General features: G+C 49.1%; 1 protein-coding gene across 1 annotated transcript; it reads left to right on the plus strand.

The window, feature by feature from the left end:
• Nucleotides 1-7225: 7225 nt before the first annotated feature.
• On the plus strand, nt 7226-11759 carry LOC112107413 (myocilin). Its single transcript, XM_024201106.2, has 3 exons — nt 7226-7262; nt 8470-8598; nt 10952-11759. Exons 1-3 carry the CDS (start codon nt 7226-7228, stop codon nt 11734-11736), a joined length of 951 nt encoding a protein of 316 aa, XP_024056874.2. The 3' UTR covers nt 11737-11759.
• The last annotated feature ends 6289 nt before the right edge of the window (nt 11760-18048 follow it).

Raw genomic sequence — 18048 nt, forward strand, 5'->3', positions numbered from 1 at the left:
GCAGAGAATCTTCCAGCTTGCGACCCCTGCCCTATGCTGCGGAGGAAGGCGAAAAACCTCCAGGGCCACTGCCAATCTACCCTGGAGGAAAATTCCTTCCCGACCCCAAATATGGCGATCAGCAGAACCCCGAGCATACAGGCAAGATTCTCTAGCCAGACCCTCATTTTACCAGCGATGGCCGTTATTGCCTAATTGATTAGAATCACGTAATCCCATCAAACCATTCCCTCCATAAACTTATCTAGCCTAATCTTGAAGCCAGAGAGGTCTTTCGCCCCCACCGTTTCCCCCGGAAGGCTGTTCCAAAATTTCACCCCTCTGACGATTAGAAACCTTCGTCTAATTTCAAGCCTAAATTTCCCCACGGCCAGTTTATATCCATTCGTTCTCGTGTCCACATTAGCACTGAGCTGAAATAATTCCTCTCCCTCCCTGGTATTTATCCCTTTGATATATTTAAAGAGAGCAATCATATCCCCCCTCAGCCTTCTTTTGGTTAGGCTAAACAAACCAAGCTCCTCGAGTCTCCTTTCATAGGAAAGGTTTTCCATTCCTCGGATCATCCTAGTTGCCCTTCTCTGTACCCGTTCCAGTTTCAGTTCATCCCTTTTAAACATAGGAGACCAGAACTGCACACAGTACTCCAAGTGAGGTCTCACCAGCGCCTTGTATAACGGAAGCAGCACCTCCCTGTCCCTACTAGAAATACCTCGCCTTATGCATCCCAAGATCGCATTAGCTTTTTTCACAGCCACGTCGCATTGCCGACTCATAGTCATCCTGCGATCAACCAGGACTCCGAGGTCCTTCTCCTCCTCAGTCACTTCTAACCTATGCGTCCCTAGCTTATAACTGAAATTCTTATTAGTCATCCCTAAATGCATCACCTTACACTTCTCACTATTAAATCTCATCCTATTACTATTACTCCAATTTACAAGGTCATCCAAGTCTCCCTGCAGAATATCCCGATCCTTCTCCGAGTTGGCAATGCCTCCCAACTTTGTGTCATCTGCAAACTTTATCAGCCCACTCCTACATTCGGTTCCGAGGTCAGTAACGAATAGATTAAATAAAATCGGACCCAGAACTGAACCTTGAGGAACCCCACTGGTGACCTCCCTCCAATCTGACAGTTCACCTTTCAGTACTACCCGCTGCAGTCTCCCCTTTAACCAGTTCCTTATCCACCTCTGGATTTTCCTATCGATCCCCATCTTATCCAATTTAACCAATAATTCCTCATGCGGAACCGTATCAAACGCTTTACTAAAATCGAGGTATATTAGATCCACCGCATTTCCTTTATCTAGAAGGTCTGTTACTTTCTCAAAGAAGGAGATCAGGTTGGTTTGGCACGACCTGCCTTTCGTAAACCCATGTTGTAATTTGTCCCAATTGCCATTCACCTCAAGGTCCTTAACTACTTTCTCCTTCAAAATTTTTTCCAAGATCTTACATACTACAGAAGTTAAACTAACAGGCCTGTAGTTACCCGGGTCACTTTTTTTCCCCTTCTTGAAAATAGGAACCACATTAGCTATTCTCCAGTCCAACGGTACCACCCCCGAGTTTACAGATTCATTAAAAATTGTCGCTAAGGGGCTCGCAATTTCTCGCGCCAGTTCCTTCAATATTCTAGGATGAAGATCATCCAGTCCGCCCGATTTAGTCCCGTTTAGCTGGTCAAGTTTGGCTTCCACCTCTGATACTGTAATGTCTATCCCCCCTCCTCTATTCCCCTCTGTCCTACTCCCTCTATTCCTAAACCCTTCATTAGCCTTATTAAAGACCGAAGCAAAATATTCATTTAGATATTGTGCCATGCCTAGATTATTCTTAATTTCCACTCCATCCACATTCTTCAGCGGTCCCACTTCCTCTTTCTTTGTTTTCTTCCTATTTATATGGCTATAAAACCTTTTACTATTGGATTTGATTCCCCTCGCAAGGTCCAACTCTACACGGCTTTTGGCCTTTCTCACCGCATCCCTACATGCTCTAAACTCACTAAGGTAGGTTTCCTTGCTGATCCCTCCCTTCTTCCATTCTCTGTACGCTTTCTGTTTTTTCTTAATCGCCCCTTTGAGACTCCCGCTCATCCAGCTAGGTCTAAATCTCCTGCCCACTAATCGTTTTCCCTTTCTTGGGATACAGGCCTCAGACATCTCATGCAACTTCTGCTTGAAATAATCCCAGGCGTCATCTGCCTTTAGATCCCTAAGTATGTTAGCCCAATCCACTTCCCTAAGTAGTTGCCTTAATTTATTAAAGTTGGCCTTTTTGAAATTGTAAACCTTAGTTACAGTATCATTTCTGTTAATCCTTCCATTTAGTTTAAACCGAATTAGCTCATGGTCACTCGAGCCAAGGTTGTCCCCTACAACCATTTCTTCAACGAGGTCCTCACTACTCACCAGCACTAAATCTAAAATGGCATCCCCCCTCGTCGGTTCAGTTACTACTTGATGAAGGAATTCATCTGCTAGCACGTCTAAGAACATCTGAGCCCTATTATTGTTACTAGCATTTGTTACCCAATCTATATCTGGGAAGTTAAAGTCCCCCATGATGACACAGTTCTTATCAGTTTTTACTTCCCTAAAAACATTAAGTAGTTCTCTGTCCGCCTCCAGGCTAGATCCCGGCGGTCTATAGCACACCCCAAGCACTATCTCGGGGGAGGCTCTAGTAGTTCTTTTATGCAGTGTAATTATTGCCCATACAGACTCCGTCTTATCCATTCCATCACTTATTATTTCTTTACATTTTAGCTCATTATTGACATATAACACCACTCCCCCACCTTTACCTTTTTTCCGGTCATTCCTAAACAGCACATACCCTTCCATACCTGTACTCCAGTCATGACTACCGTTCCACCACGTTTCGGTTATTCCTACGATATCAGGTTTCATTTCTTGGACCAGGAGCTCCAATTCCTCCATTTTGTTACCTAGGCTTCTCGCATTGGTGTATAAACATCTTACCGTATGCTGTCTATCCTTTCTCCCATTAGTTATGCAATTTGGAACGGACCCCATGCTGTCCATCTGCCCCCTCTTTCTTATGTCCAATTCCCTACCCCTACCTATGTCTGTGCTTATCTCCTCACACTCCTTTTCAGTGTTGGAATCTGGCGTGGAGATTAACTGAACATCTCCCAACCGTCTCCCCCAAGTTCCTAGTTTAAAGCCCTTTTGATGAGATGAGCCAGCCTCCCTCCCAGAAGTCTATTCCCTCCCTACTCAGGTGAAGTCCATCCCGCGAGAACAGCTGTCTGTCCCCGAAAGCCTCCCAGTGGCCATACATCCCAAAGCCCTCCTTATAGCACCACTCCCTTAGCCAGCTATTTATCCTCACAATTCTGTCAGCCCTTTGCTGTCCTTCTCTAGGAACAGGCAGAATCCCACTAAAGATAATCTGAGCCTCCACTTCCTTAAGCGTCTTCCCCAGCCTGGCATAATCTCCCTTAATTCTCTCTAGCGAGAACCTAGCCGTGTCGTTCGTTCCTACGTGAAGGATGATCAAAGGGTTCTTACCCGCTCCTTTTAGGATCCTTTTCAACCGCAGGTCCACATCCCTTATCTTAGCGCCCGGCAGACAGCACACCCTTCTGTTTTCAGGGTCCGCTCTGGTCACAGGCCTGTCCAACCTCCTCAGCAAGGAGTCTCCAATCACATAAACCTGCCTTTGCCTGGTGACAGTGCTCTCAACAAATCTATCCCCTGTTCCCTGTAGTCGTACTTCCTGTGTCTCTCTATTTTCCCTTATAGTCCCCCTAGTGCCATCCTCTATCCTGCTGGGGCCCGGTATTGGTGCTGTCTCCATCAACTCCTGCCCTCTCTCTATCGGACTAGCCGCTCTTCTCTTCTTCCTCTGCCTCCCACCATCAGTTACCACCTGCTGCCTCTCTTCCTCATTATCCAAACACTCAAACCTGTTCCTGAGTTCTATTCCCCCCTCACTAGCCCTCCTTTTCCTTGGCCTGCTCCTCACAGTCACATGCTTCCACTGATCTTGCTCTGCCCCTGACCTTCCCCCCTCACAGACCATAGCCTGTGCCTCCACCTGCACCCCTGAGCATTCCCCTTCTGCCACACCCAGCTTCTGCTCCATTAGCTGCTCGAATCCCCTTCTAAACTCTACCATAGTATCTACCTGCATCTGGAGCCCTCTAATCTTTTCCTCTAGCAGGTCTATTAGGCGGCATTTCATGCAAACATACCTTTGTTCAGGCTCCCCAGCGAGGACCATATACATACCACAGCTGCCGCATGCAATCATCTGCATAGTGTCCCCCGCTGCTTGGCTCATGGCTGCTGTGGTCTCTGCCTGCAGCTCCTGGGACAGCAAAGCACACTGCGCGCCGTGCCCTCCTACCTCCCCTTCCACCTCCCCCTGTACACTCCCACTTAAACTCCCCTGTTAGCAGCCCTGTTTGCCGGCTCCTGGTGCCGCTGCTCGGCTGGGAGGCCTCTTTTATAGGCCCCCTAATCAGCCAAGCTCCGCCCCCTAATCAGGGCTCCGGGCTCAGCAGCCCTCCCAGCACACTGCCCCTACAGGCCTCTACACACACAAGCACTACAAAATCATAGCTCAGGGCTGAATGGGTTGACCTGTGGCCCGAGGAGTAACCAGCAAAGATGGCCCCCTGGCCCATACCAGCACCACCACTTGTCAGACTAAACCTTTGGGTGAGTCCAATTAGCCTGCAGTTCTCTTCCAACACTGTAGGAGGCACTGTGGTCAAGAGGGAAATGCCAATATTTTGGTGGACAAAAGGATTGGCAAACCTGAGCCAGTCCCTGAAAGCAGATCTCTGTTCCGTGGGTCTTTTTAGGACCTGCAGAATTGAGTTTGACTCATTTATAGGGAGGGTCCAGCTGTGAAACTGAGATCCATGTTCAGATAGCGCGCACACACACACTTTGGTGATATATAGCCCCTTCTCTAATATCCCTGTGTAAAATTATTCTCCATGGCCACAAGTCACTTAAGTACAGGCCTAATTTCACAGGTAGTCTCATTGATCTCAATTGATTACTCACATGCTTAAAGTTAGGCACGCTTATGTGCCCTGCCTACTTGGGGCTCACATGGCCAAAAGAATGAGAAACCCAGGCTCTTTGGCTGCGCTTTGTAGAGAGCCTATGGAATGATCGCTTTTAAAACTACAGGGCAAGTATATTTCCCCTCCCTGCTGCAAGTCTGGGTTTATTTTCTGGAAAAACAGCTGCTGGTCAATTTGTCCCAGGGCCAATTTTGAAATACCTGCGGCTGGAGTCAGCTACTGCTAATGAGCCCCTAGGGAGGTTTTCCAGCCCTAAAGCAATGTCAGGCATAAAGCAGGAGGGTGCACTATGCAGAAATGAGTTAGTTGTAAGTGTGCGGTTTTCCCTTCAAGGGAAGCTGAAAGTACAACTGTGACGCATGGCCAGAAAGGGTTAAACATCCTGCAAATTAAATAACCCTCAAAAGACATGTGGGGAGATAATGTTTGTGTTTTTACACACACACACACACACACACACACACACACACACACACACACACACACATATATATATATATATATGCGTAGGGTCCACAACGTAATCAACAGTCCCTGTCTAGGCTGTATTCTGATAGTTCAGCGATCAAAAGAACATCCTAGCATTTAAATGAATTGTAAACATGGGAGATCTCAATTTTCATCTCTCTTTGAAATGTACTGTGAATAGTGGAGGAACAAGCAAATTGCCTTATGTTAATTCTATAGTTAAGTACTGGTGATGGACCTCCTTCAAATCATCCTAATTACCTTTTGTTCCCAGAGGAACTCCCAGCTTGTCAAAGAGGACATGAAATTGTATAAAAGATCCTTGGGTCCTGATTCTGTCATCTCAGATCTGTTTAAGCTTCATCTGGGGAAGTTTGAGTCGCAAGACTGAGGTCCCAGTTATGCTGGTATGACCTGAATATGAGATTTGGACATTGGACTATAACTTATGAACTGACTTCTAAAGGAACTCTTTGCAACTACAAAGCTCACCATCTCTGTAATCAATCTAAATCTCAATGTATAATGATCTTTTAACCATTCTCTCTCTCTTTTGTTTTTTAATAAATTTTAGTTTAGTTAATAAGAATTGGCTGTAGAGTGCATTTGGGTAAGAGCTGGAATATTCGATAACCTAGGGGGTAATGTGTCCGATCCTTTGGGATTGGTAGAACCTTTTCTTTTATATGATGAAATATGATTTACAGAAATTTTCATCATATTTGACATGGGTACCTGGATGGAGACTTGAGGCTGGATCACTTTAAGGGAACTGTGTTGTTTGGACTTCTGATTAACCGGTAAGGTAATAAAGAAGCTGTTTTATGCTAGCTTGGTAAATCTAAGTATTGGAATATCCGCCAGCTTTGGGGTGTCTGGCAGCCCCATCTTTTGCAGTTCACCCTCATTGATTGACCATAGCTGGCCCTCACTAGGACGCCGGTCACAACAACACTTTGCCAAGCATTAGAATTAAACAGGGAATTGTGAGAAGTCATGACCGTCAAACTCATAACTACGGTGTCTTGCATTTATACTGCGTAGCTCCTTTCGTCCCAAAGCGCTGGCCAGACATCTGATGCTAAAAGCCCTCAGCGATGGCCTAACTCTGCTCCAGTGGGAGTTTTAAAATGCACCCCTGCAACTGGTCAGATCTGTTTGAAATCTCACTGTATGCTGAGCAGGCCCTGGCACTAGGAGCTGAAGCGATTGGTTCAAAAGACCGAGTAGCCTGTGGGGGTTTGCCATTGCCTTCTCTGCCCTTTGGATTTCCAGCATGGCAAGGTTAAAACAGTTTATGATGGGTAATAAATAGCTGGACCTGACCTGTCAGTTGGAATTCTCCATGTAATGCTGGGGACGTTATCCAAGTTGTTAGGCTCCCAGTGTTACCTGTATTAAAGATAATTTATTTTCGATAACAACATTCATCCAGAGGGGAACAAGTGTCACTGCAACATGCTTACAATTAGAATCATGTTCCTCGGGGACCCTGTAAGAGGAACCCCAAGGCACTAGATTTTGCTACAGCTACAGCTGTACAGCCTTGCTCCTTTCCCTACCGTCACTCCTCGCTGAGTCTGCCTTGAGTCCCCTGGCTCCATTCAGCCAGCGAGACACCAGTTAGCTCCAATGCGCTGCCTTGTCACACAAATGGAGCGGACAAGCTCAGTGGACAGAATGAAAGAGGAACTGAGGACACTGCTGGTGGTGTGCAGTGAGTTAGATTTATGCTGCTAACAAGCCTTGAACTTGTCCTGACAGTGACTTTCTGAAGGAAGGAAAGACCCTTCCTGCCCACTGCCATGCCCCAGTGCCCGCTGACATTAAGCAGGAATCTGAAGAGAGTTGAATGTTTGTTTTACACAGAAGCAAAGGCTCCAGGGTTGGTCCCTTTTGAAGCCACTGCATGTTCATTCTCTACTAGCGAGCAGAAATAGGGGAGCTATCCGATACTTCTGCCACTAGCTGGTATGGATTTTTGGATGACACTGCATCTAGACCTCAGCAGCAGTGTAAAACCGTAACAAGCATCCACAAAGCCAGAGACGCCTGTGGCACACATGCCATCCTGGCTGCAAGCAGAACTTTCACTGCAAAGGCAAACGGTGTTTGAAGACCGAGCAGAGTAGCTTCCCTGGCCTGCGCTGAAGGTGGGTAAAGAATAGTGCTTGCAAAGGGCTGGGCACGGTGTGACAGACCCACAGAGGAGCGTTACATTGTGCCAGGCGTTGGCACACATACCACCAAGCTGTAGGAGAATAGAGTTAGCGGCCTGATCCGGGACAGGTGCCCTACTGTAATACCCAATGTACAGCACCTAGCACAGTGGGATGCTGGTCAATGACTGGCACTCCTAGGTGCTACAGTACAGCTCCTATCACACATGCGGCCTTGGGGTGTGACTGGGGCTCCTAGGTGCTAGGATAATACAACTAAATAATAACTGCTCATTATCCCAGGACAGGGCAGGTCTTGACATGATGGGGAGAGGCCATTTTGGCCAGCCAAATGTGGGTTGGGCTGGATGAGGAGACCTCTACAGGGACAGATTGCCCCCCCCCCCCCACCTACTATGGGGTTCTGACATCAGCACCCAGTGCTGACGTTGCTATGCGGGGGCAGGGAAGAACAGTGTTTGGATTCAAAGAAAGATTGCTCTCCAGCTCCCAGGACACAAGGCAGAAGCGTGCTGACCCACGTACAGTACCATGCTAATGGCAGGGCTAGTGGATTGCTGAGTGCGTGTGAAAGAGATTGCGCGTAATCATGTGTGCAACTGCGCTTGTGTGTGTGCCCGGCTGAGAGGGCATGTCTGCCCATGCCCAGGAGCGTGTACACACGCTTCTACGCTTCACTGAGCCGTGTCCTCACCCTGTTCCTGTCACCACCCTCACCGTGTCTATTCCCATCCCTCCCTGCAGTTTCCAAGTGGGATCTGGAGAGTTTTGACTATCAGGAGCTGAAATCTGAGCTGACAGAGGTGCCCGCTTCCAACGTCTTCGAGGAGCGCCCCTCCCCCAGCCACCCTGCCACTGGGGACACAGCCACTGGTACAAAGATCACCTTGATGCCTTTCCCTCCTTGCGGGTTCATACAGCTAGGCCTCGTCCTTCTAGCACCATCGCTGCAGTCGCTTTTCTTCTCCTCCCCCACCCTCTCTCCTATACTGTCGCCCTCACCCTCCGCACCAGGGAAGAGCCTAGCTGGGGAATATCAGCTTCTCTGCCTCTCAGCTCCTTTATCTGGTTCTATTTCATCATTGCTTCTTATTCTGCCTCCTTCTCTCGTCCCATTTCCCCATCTTACCCTGGCCAGCCTGTCTGTCCTGTCCTTTGCTGAACCCCAAGCAATCCAGGCAAGGATATGGCCACCTTGTGCCAGACCCAAGAAGGGAGTTCAAACCCCTGCTCCAGCAGCCAGACTCACTGTGAGCACCTCCAGACCATGAGCCCAGGCTGGAATCTGGCTAGCCGCAGGTCTGCCCAGCCGCAGGTCTGCCCCACGGCAGAGAAGGGAGCAGAGCTGAACTTGTCCGCTGGAAATGACTCAGTCTTTTTGGGCCAACTTTCTCAGGCACTCACTGACGCTGTCCTTAGGCAGTCCCTGAACAACTACATCAGAGAGGACTCCAAATACAAAATTCAGAGCAGGGTCTGCATGTTCACCACTCTGCAATTCAGGATCACTCGGAACCCGGGGGTCAGGCCCATCTCTAAGTAATAAAGCATAACACTTAGTACACAACTTATGGGGATTTCCCCCTAGCTGTAAGAGCTAATAGAATCAGGAGGCTGCTCTTAAAATGAGGTCAGTGGTGCCATGCCATGTTTCCTTCTGTTATTATTGGTTAAGCAACAAACTGTGAACTTGAATCACTTTTCTTTGATTAGCCCATCCCTGCTGTGCTGCCAGCTTTTGTCACTTTGCACACACTTTGGCATGTTCCCAAAAGTCCCAGCTCCTGTAGGCATGAGCAGCTCAGCTTTACTTCAAATAAATATGATTCTAGCCTGCATGGCAGCGGAGAAAAGCTTGAAAAGGTGAAGCGAGAGCCTGCGAAAGGCCCAAAAACCCCAAGGCAAAGAGGAAGCAGCCACAAAAGTTGTTTAAAACCATAATCTCATGATTGTGGAGGGTCAGACTCAGGATTTTGGAATCTGCCGGGTTGGCGATACCAAAAATGGCCTTATGGCCCATGCACAATGGAAACAAGCCCTAGATTCAGCTTTGGTATGACACCACAATGGGCCTCCACCAAGACAGATCTGGCATTGTCCACAGCTATGTCAGCACCTGGAAGGGGTCACTGACCTGTTTCTTAATCCCAGAGGTAGAGCGATGGTGCTGGTTGAGTGGCCTGTAGCTAAGCGCTCTGCATTGGAACACAGGAGGCCTGGGGTCCATTCCCAGTCCACATACCTGTGTCTGGTGCTGTTAGACGGAGTATGACAGGGGAAGAGGGAAGGCCTCCTACTGCTTGTAAACCACCTCTTTGGCCATCGAAAGGAACACCCCTGGTGAAGTCCACTACGGAAGGGTGGTAGTAGATGGTGGGCAGGAGAATTGTTATAGCACCCTCTGAGCTTGTCTCTCATTGACTTTGTTCATTGTGGCCAAAGACTCCTACTCTTTCTGGGCTGGTTTCCTGTAACTGTTTTACTCCATGCTGGTGCTTTATACATTGTCCATCTAAGCCCTGCAACCCAGCCTCTGCCTTTCAGAAATAAAATAGGTCCCCAGGACATTCCACCCTTGGCTTCTGACTTCCACTGGCTGGATGTCAGGAGCCATTTTTAAAACTAGGATTTAACGGTTGAGACTCTTTGCAGCTGCCTCATCAGATCAGAGTTCATATTGCGGACGCTCCCCCGTCCTACCTGAAATGTTACTAGGAAACCCAAGTGGGTCTATTAAAACACTGTGCCTGGGCTATTGCAGCTGAGGTCCCATTTGAAAAAAAAAGAGATGAACATCTTGGTCTTTCATCTTAACCACATCATGAAAACCTTTAAATATCACTAGAGCAAGAAAGTCCATGCTGTGAAATCCCCTTCCAAACTGTTCACCTCATTTTTCCCCCATCTCTCTTCACAGACAATCATTCCTGCTTCTTTTCTCCTTGTCCTCTCCTCTTTTTTCTGTCTGCCTGCACTGCTTAGGAGCATAGCCTAGGGGGCAATGCCGGTGTGTTGATAAGTGCTGGAAGGCTGCTGTTGATAAATTGAGGGGGTATCTCCTCCATCAGCTTCATGGAATTATTTACTTACTTAGAATCCAGTAAATGATCTTTCCTGCTAGTTATTGCTGGGTGTGTGTGGCTTTCATGGATTTTAGCCTTTCGGTAGGAAATCTGCCACTGGTGACAGACAGAATAACTGAATTATTTTTTTCTTCCTTGAGCAGGGTGTGGAGAGCTGGTCTGGGTGGGGGAACCTGTGACCTTCCGCAGGGCTGAGACTATTGCCGGCAAGTATGGCGTGTGGATGAAGGACCCAGAGCCTGTTCCCCCCTACACCCGCGAGACCACCTGGAGAGTCGATGCCATTGGCACTGACATCCGCCAGGTCTTTGAATACGACGACGCTGATCAGTTCATGAAGGGCTATCCCTCCAAGGTCCACGTCCTGCCCCGGTCCATGGAGAGCACTGGAGCCATCATATACAGGGGCTCCCTGTACTTCCAGCGGCACAAGTCCAGGACGGTGGCCAAGTACGACCTGAAGACAGAAACGATCACAGTCCAAAAGGACATCCCCAGTGCTGGCTACCATGGCCAATTCCCCTATTCCTGGGGTGGGTACACAGACGTTGACCTAGCTGTTGATGAGATGGGGCTATGGGTGACATACAGCACAGACAAGGCCAAAGGGGCCATCGTCCTCTCCAAACTGGATCCAGAGACGCTGGAGGTTGAGCAGACCTGGGAAACCAACATCCGCAAGCAAGCCGTGGCCAATTCCTTTATGATCTGTGGCACCTTGTACACCATCAGTAGCTACTCAGCCCCAGACGCCACGGTCAACTTTGCCTACCACACGGCCACCAGCACCAGCGAGCCGCTGAGCATCCGCTTCGAGAACCACTATGGGTACAGCAGCATGGTGGACTACAACCCCACGGAGAGAAAGCTCTTCGCTTGGGACAATTTCAACATGGTCACCTATGACATCAGACTCTCCACGATATGAGGAGCCTCAGGGCAGGAGGAGGACACGCCACGCTCATTGCTAACTAGCAGCTCGTGGGCTAAGGGCAAGTCTAGCCAGCAAGTCTAGCCAATCTCATACACTCGCTCTTCCTATTCTTCCTGAGCTTTCCTTGGAGTCAGCCCTGAGCCCCTTACTCAGGCAGAGCGCTCATTGAGCTGGGCAAAGACTCCAGGCCTTGCCCTAGACCGGAGATTCATATTCTGAGAGCACTAGTGGGGCTCAAATAACAATAGAGTGGGAATAACTTTGCGCCACTTGGGAACATACGTGCAATAGGCATTTACAGCCCTGGCGTCGTTCCCCGTGCCTCTCTCTGAATTACACACGGGATGAATTTGGACAATGTAGAAAAAAAAGTAACAAATTGTTCAGGGTTATGAAACATTTGGAGTGTGTGGGCCAATTGCACAGGGATAGATCTAGAATGACTAAACCTGCCTGCGCCCTTGGCTAAAAGACACTGCGATTCCAGCCAAGCAGACCAAACCGTTCATGGCAGGAGGCAAATAATATTTTAGGGGAGGGAGGTGGCTGGGTACCACCTTCACAGAATGGCTAATAAAAACCCAGTGACCATCAGCCAACCATATTCCTGCCCAGCATCAGCTGAGACAAGGGGAATGTGCTATGCAGTCAACACCAGGCGCTAGCCAAGGCGGCGTTGACAGGAGGAGATTCTGCAAAGTTGTGTCACACCCAGATTCAGTAGGAGAACATCAAGGCCTAAAGACCTAGCTCCAACACCCAAATAAGCCAATGGAAAGACTCCAGCTGACTTCACTGGGCTTTGGATTGGGTCCTTAGTGGGTTGACTTGGCAGGGGCGTCTCAGAAATGTGCTGCAGGAGTTAAAAATGACTAGACATCCCAGGCAGCGGGCACCCTGCAAGAGAGCTTTCAGATGCTGCGTATAAACCCTTCCATTGCCAGCCTCTCTCCTCCTAAGCACAGTGCATGCCTTGTCGGGACCAAGCTTCCCCTGGGAGCCCACCAGCCACCTCTACAGATTATCATGAGCCAGAGAACGTGGGAGGAGAAGACAGGAACTCACCCAGCTTGGTATCTCTGCAGTGTAAGCAACTGCTCTGCAGCAGCAATTGACCAGTAATTAAAGCAGGAGTAAAAGATGGGCCCAAGCTGCAGAGAGGCCAGGTCCAATGATTCACACCTCACCTAAGCATAGGGCCATTCCGCTCTAGGGGCTTTGAGTCTGTTCAGCGTCTCACACAGTTACACAATAGCCATTGAGCGTGCGGGGCTCTGGCCGAACTAGCCGCCTACCTGCAAGAAACATGGCCGCCTCAGCTCCCATTCCATTAAAGACAAAAATGAAGCATTACTTGTTTAACACAATTCTGTTAAGTCAGACATTTTAGCAAAATAAATTTAAGGAGGTTGTTGTTCATGAAAAACGGGATCCTAGAATTTAGGGCATGATCTCAAATCCACTGAAGTCAATGGAAAGTCTCCCATTGACTCTAGTGAGCAATAGAACAGATCTCTATTTAACCCAGACTATGGTAATTAACTCAGAAAGAGAAGCAACGTCTAACTGTTCTTGCTGTTTCTAGCTCTCAATCCAGATAACTCCGCTGATTACACTGTAACTTAGACACGCTTTGTGATAGGCATGGCATTAGATCAGGTATGGCTAAGCATACAGCTGTTTTTAAGAACACACACATTTAAAGTATTTAGTGTATAAATCCTGTAGCTGGCTTGGTTTTTCTGTTTGCTTTAAAAGCCTAATCCATGCAGGTTGTATTGAAGCCTCCTGGATGAAAGCGAAGGTCCAATGTGCTGATGATTACGTGGAAGTAGTCTGTGATAATAATCGATAATAAACCCTCCTCCCCCCCAACAATCCACAGTGGCAGCTTCTTGTTGGCAGATTTCTCGTTTCACTGCAACATGCTGCAGGGAATTCCAGGCTACAGGCCACCTTTACAGGAGAGTTCAGTCCCTGCAAACAGGGCTCGATTTTCAGGAGCTCAGCTCCCATTTAGGCACCGGTTTCTAATTTGAGCTCTTCCACAGGCTTGCTGGGTGACTTTGCTGAGTCACATCCCTGCTCCGTGCCTCAGTTTCCCCATCTGGAAAATGGGGATGATGATACTGACCTCCTTTATAAAGTTCAGTAGATAAGAGCTAGGTATTACTATTACTAAAGCCAAGGGGAACTTTGCCATTGACTTCAATGGAGCCAGGATTTCATCTACTGAAGGAATATCACCATGACTACAACAACAAATGCCACTGTAGAATAAGAGGAGGCAGAGAAATGGAAAGACTTAAATCCTGCAGTAGAGAGAGAGCTGACTGATTACAGGAAAGCTGGGAACCTAACATTAGCTGGTTTAAAAATATCAATTGATTACCTTTTACAGTCAGTAGAATATATGTTAGCTGTAACCCCTAACAGATGGAGCCTCAGATCATCTGTATTTGATTATCCTGAGGGGACCTCCGGTATTGGGGATGGAAAGAAATAACTTGTCAGCCCTTTCAGTATAAAAAGCAACTAAAAAGGTCTAAATCAGCATTAAATCTTGGAAAGTTTCATGTTAACTCACCATTCTCTACATCACCCGGGAGCAAACGGCCCCTTTGAGCAGGGGAACTAACCCCAGTATTTCTGGACAGCCTCTGGCCGAAAGCACGACTGACAGAATTTTGTTTTGCATCTATGGGCATAGCCTCACTGCAGTGTTAGCCCGGGTGATTGGCACCCAGGAGATGGGCACCTGGCATAGCCCAACCCAGCCATGAGCAACCCCACTGCAAAGCCATACCTAATTACTTAGGGTGACCAGATTGCAAGAGTGTAATATTAGGACACATTGGTCAAGTGGGGGGGAGGGAGGAGGGGAGACAGACAGACACAGGTGCACAGCCCTGACCGGAGCCAGAGGCACACTGGTCCGCCTGGCCCTGTGCTACCAGCATGCCCCTTCCTGTTGAGGGTGGGCCCATGCTGCGCCACACAGCTCCCCTGCCCAGCACCCCCTGGATCCACTATGCCCAGAGCCCCCCTACAACCCTTCCACCACAAATGCACAGTGCTGTGCACACACACTCTGCCCAGCGCCCCCCTGCCCACAGCCCCACCATAGCTGCCCAGCACCCCACACAGAACCCCCGCAACTCGCTAGTTTCCCAATACACAGATTTCCCCTCCCTCCCTTCCTTCCTCCCTCCCAGTGCCCTTCTCCACAGCCCCACCACCACAACTACACAATGCCCCACACAGACCCACACTGCCCAGTGCCCTGACACACACAGATCTCCCCCACTGCCCAGCACCCCCCAACAGGCCCCCACTGTCTAGCACCCCAAAATACACAAACCTCCCCCACTGCCCAGCACCCTCCACACCCTCACAGCCCAGCGCCCCACACACACCTCCCAGACACTCACTCCATCACACCCTGCCCCCTTCCCTAGCCGCACTCACCAGCCCTGCTGGGAGGTCTTTGGCTCCTACGGTGAGAGCGGCGAGGGGAGTCTCCAGACTCTCCACGTGCTGGGCCCGCCACAAGTGCGAGCTTGGTGGCTCCCATTGGCTGTGAAAAGCGCCAATGGGAGCTGCCGGAGCCGCGGAGCGGGGCTTGCAGGCGCTGGCAGCATGCAAAGCCCCCCCACCCTAAGAGCCAGAGGGACCTGCCAGGGGGCGAGGTAGGGAGTCCCAGCGGTGCTCACCTGGGGCAGCTCCCGTCCCGGGAAGCATCCAGCAGGCTGGTCCCTCTGGCTCCTAGGTTCAAGGGGCAAGTTGGGTGGGTGGGTGGGGGGGGCGGAGGGCTCTCTGCCCGCTCCCGGCGCCGCAAGCCCTGCCCCTGCAGCACGTGGAGCTCCTGCCGGTGGGCGGGCACCAGGAGCTGCCCCAGGAAGCGGTTAGCGGCGGCGCTGCGGCTGCGGTCCGGACGGTCCTGGATATCGGGACAAAGGGTGTCCCGACCGATGTAAGGTTGGGACGCGGGACAAGTCCCCTAAAATCGGGACTGTCCCGATAATATCGGGACGTCTGGTCACCCTACAGTTACTGCATCCTCACTGCAACTACATTCCCCTGGGTGTGGCGCTAGGGCGTCTGGGGCACATCCCATGAGTCTTTGTGCTGCATTAAGTGGGCTGCTATTTGTCCTGGGGAATTGTGGGAGAACTTGTCTGCCCTTCGTGTGGTTTTAAGCTTCCCTTGGTCTGAGTAGGCTCCAGCATGGCCTCTTCTTTGGCCTCTCTGTCTGACACCCCTTCATGGAAGAGAGACCCTGTGGCCCAGTGCCCTAGGCCCCCAGGACCTATGCTGCCCCCCAAGACACCCCAGTAACGTAAGCACACCATTTGCCTGAGCTCCGTCCGACTCTGGCTTACTGTTTACCCCTTCAGGGACACACTGTAGCTGAAGCAAATAGAGCCAGGCTTGGCCTAAGGACCTCTCAACCAAATGCACACTTTACTCAGAGAGGGCACAGACCATCTAGAAACCACCACACACCTGAATTCCCTGCCCCATATTGTAGCTCACCCACTTTCCTTGGGAGACTGGGGGGAGGAGGGGAAGGAGGGTGGGAAGTCAAATTAGGCAGATTCCCTCTGCTGCAGCATCTCCCCCCAGCTGGAGCAGGTGAGGTGGTGAAATGGCTGAAGAGAGAGAGAGAGAGAGAGAGAGAGAGAGCGCGAGCGAGCGTCACACCTGTCCTTTATAAAGTTCTTATTCCCTATCACCTATCGTGTGATCCCCACTCACCCTCAGGCAGTTGGAGTCTCCCAGCCCATGATTATTTGGTTACTAGCCCACCTGGCAGAATCTGTTCTCTCCATTTGGCCAGCTTTTTGCCCAAGGGGGTTTCCATTTGAATAGAAGACCATCAAAGTTTAGTGACCCTGCATCATGGCTGCAAGAATTTCGCCTGACACCTCCTGGGGGTTTTAGCTCACTACAGAGGCTACAGAGGCAAGGTGAAGGCACAGCGTGATTTGGCAGTTGGTTTGATATAGTTACGTACAAAGTTCATAATATCCAACAGAAGCCGTAAGTTGTACGTAGGTCCCCCTCCCAAACTCTCCTCAGGTACTTAGCCCCAGAAGAGCGTGTGAGGATGCTTGCCAGCCTGGGGAAGCTGCCCCCTGTCAGTACGGTCGGCTGTGTACCAGCTCTTGCCAGTACACAGTACCAGACCGGACCGGCTTACTTTCACCTCTGTCTGTATCAGATGACTGGCAGCTAGCTAACGTGAGGCCAATTTCTAAAAAAGGCTCCAGAGGTGATCCCAGTAATTACAGGCCAGTAAGCCTAACTTCAGTACCAGGCAAATTGGTTGAAACTATAGTAAAGAACAGAACTGTCAGACACATAGATGAACATGATTTGTTGGGGGAAGAGTCAACATGTTTTTTTGTAAAGGGAAATCATGCCTCATGAATCTACTAGAATTCTTTGAGGGGGTCAACAAGCACGTGGACAAGGGTGATCAGATGGATATAGTGTTCTTAGATTTTCAGAAAGCCTTTGACAAGGTCACTCACCAAAGGCTCTTAAGAAAAGTAAGCTGTTATGGGATAAGAGGGAAGGTCCTCTGATGGATCAGTAACTTGTTAAAGATAGGAAACAAAGGGTAGAATAAATGTTCAGTTTTCAGAATGGAGAGCTGTAAAGAGGGGTGTCCCCCAGGGTCTTTACTGGGACCAGTACTGTTCCCATATTGATCAGTGATCTGGAAAAAGGGGTAAACAGTGAGGTGGCAAAATTTGCAGATGATACAAAACTACTCAAGCTAGTTAAGTCCAAAGCAGACTGAAGCGTTACAAAGGGACCTCACAAAACTGAGTGACTGGGCAACAAAATGGCAGATGAAATTCAGTGTTGATGAATGCAAAGTAATGCACATTGGAAAACATAATCCCAACTCTACATATAAAACAATGGGGTCTAAATTGCTGTTACCACTCAAGAAAGATCTTGGAGTCATTGGGGATAGCTCTCTGAAAAACACCCATCCAATTTGCAGTGGCCGTCAAAAAAAGCTAACAATGTTGGGAATCATTAGGAAAGGGATCAATAAATCCATGGTATGCCCACATCTTGAATAAAGTATGCAGATGTGGTCTCCCCATCTCAAAAAAGATACATTGAAATTGTAAAAGATACTGAAAAGGGCAACAAAAATTATTAGGGTATGGAACAGCTTCCGTATGAGGAGAGATTAATAAGACTGGGACATTTCAGCTTGGAAAAGAGACGACTAAGGGGGGATATGATAGAAGCCTATAAAATCATGACTGGTGTGGAGAAAAA

The sequence above is a fragment of the Terrapene carolina genome, unplaced genomic scaffold (genome assembly GCF_002925995.2).
Source record: "Terrapene carolina triunguis isolate 2854851 unplaced genomic scaffold, T_m_triunguis-2.0 Scaffold212, whole genome shotgun sequence".
Lineage (NCBI taxonomy): Eukaryota > Metazoa > Chordata > Testudines > Emydidae > Terrapene > Terrapene triunguis.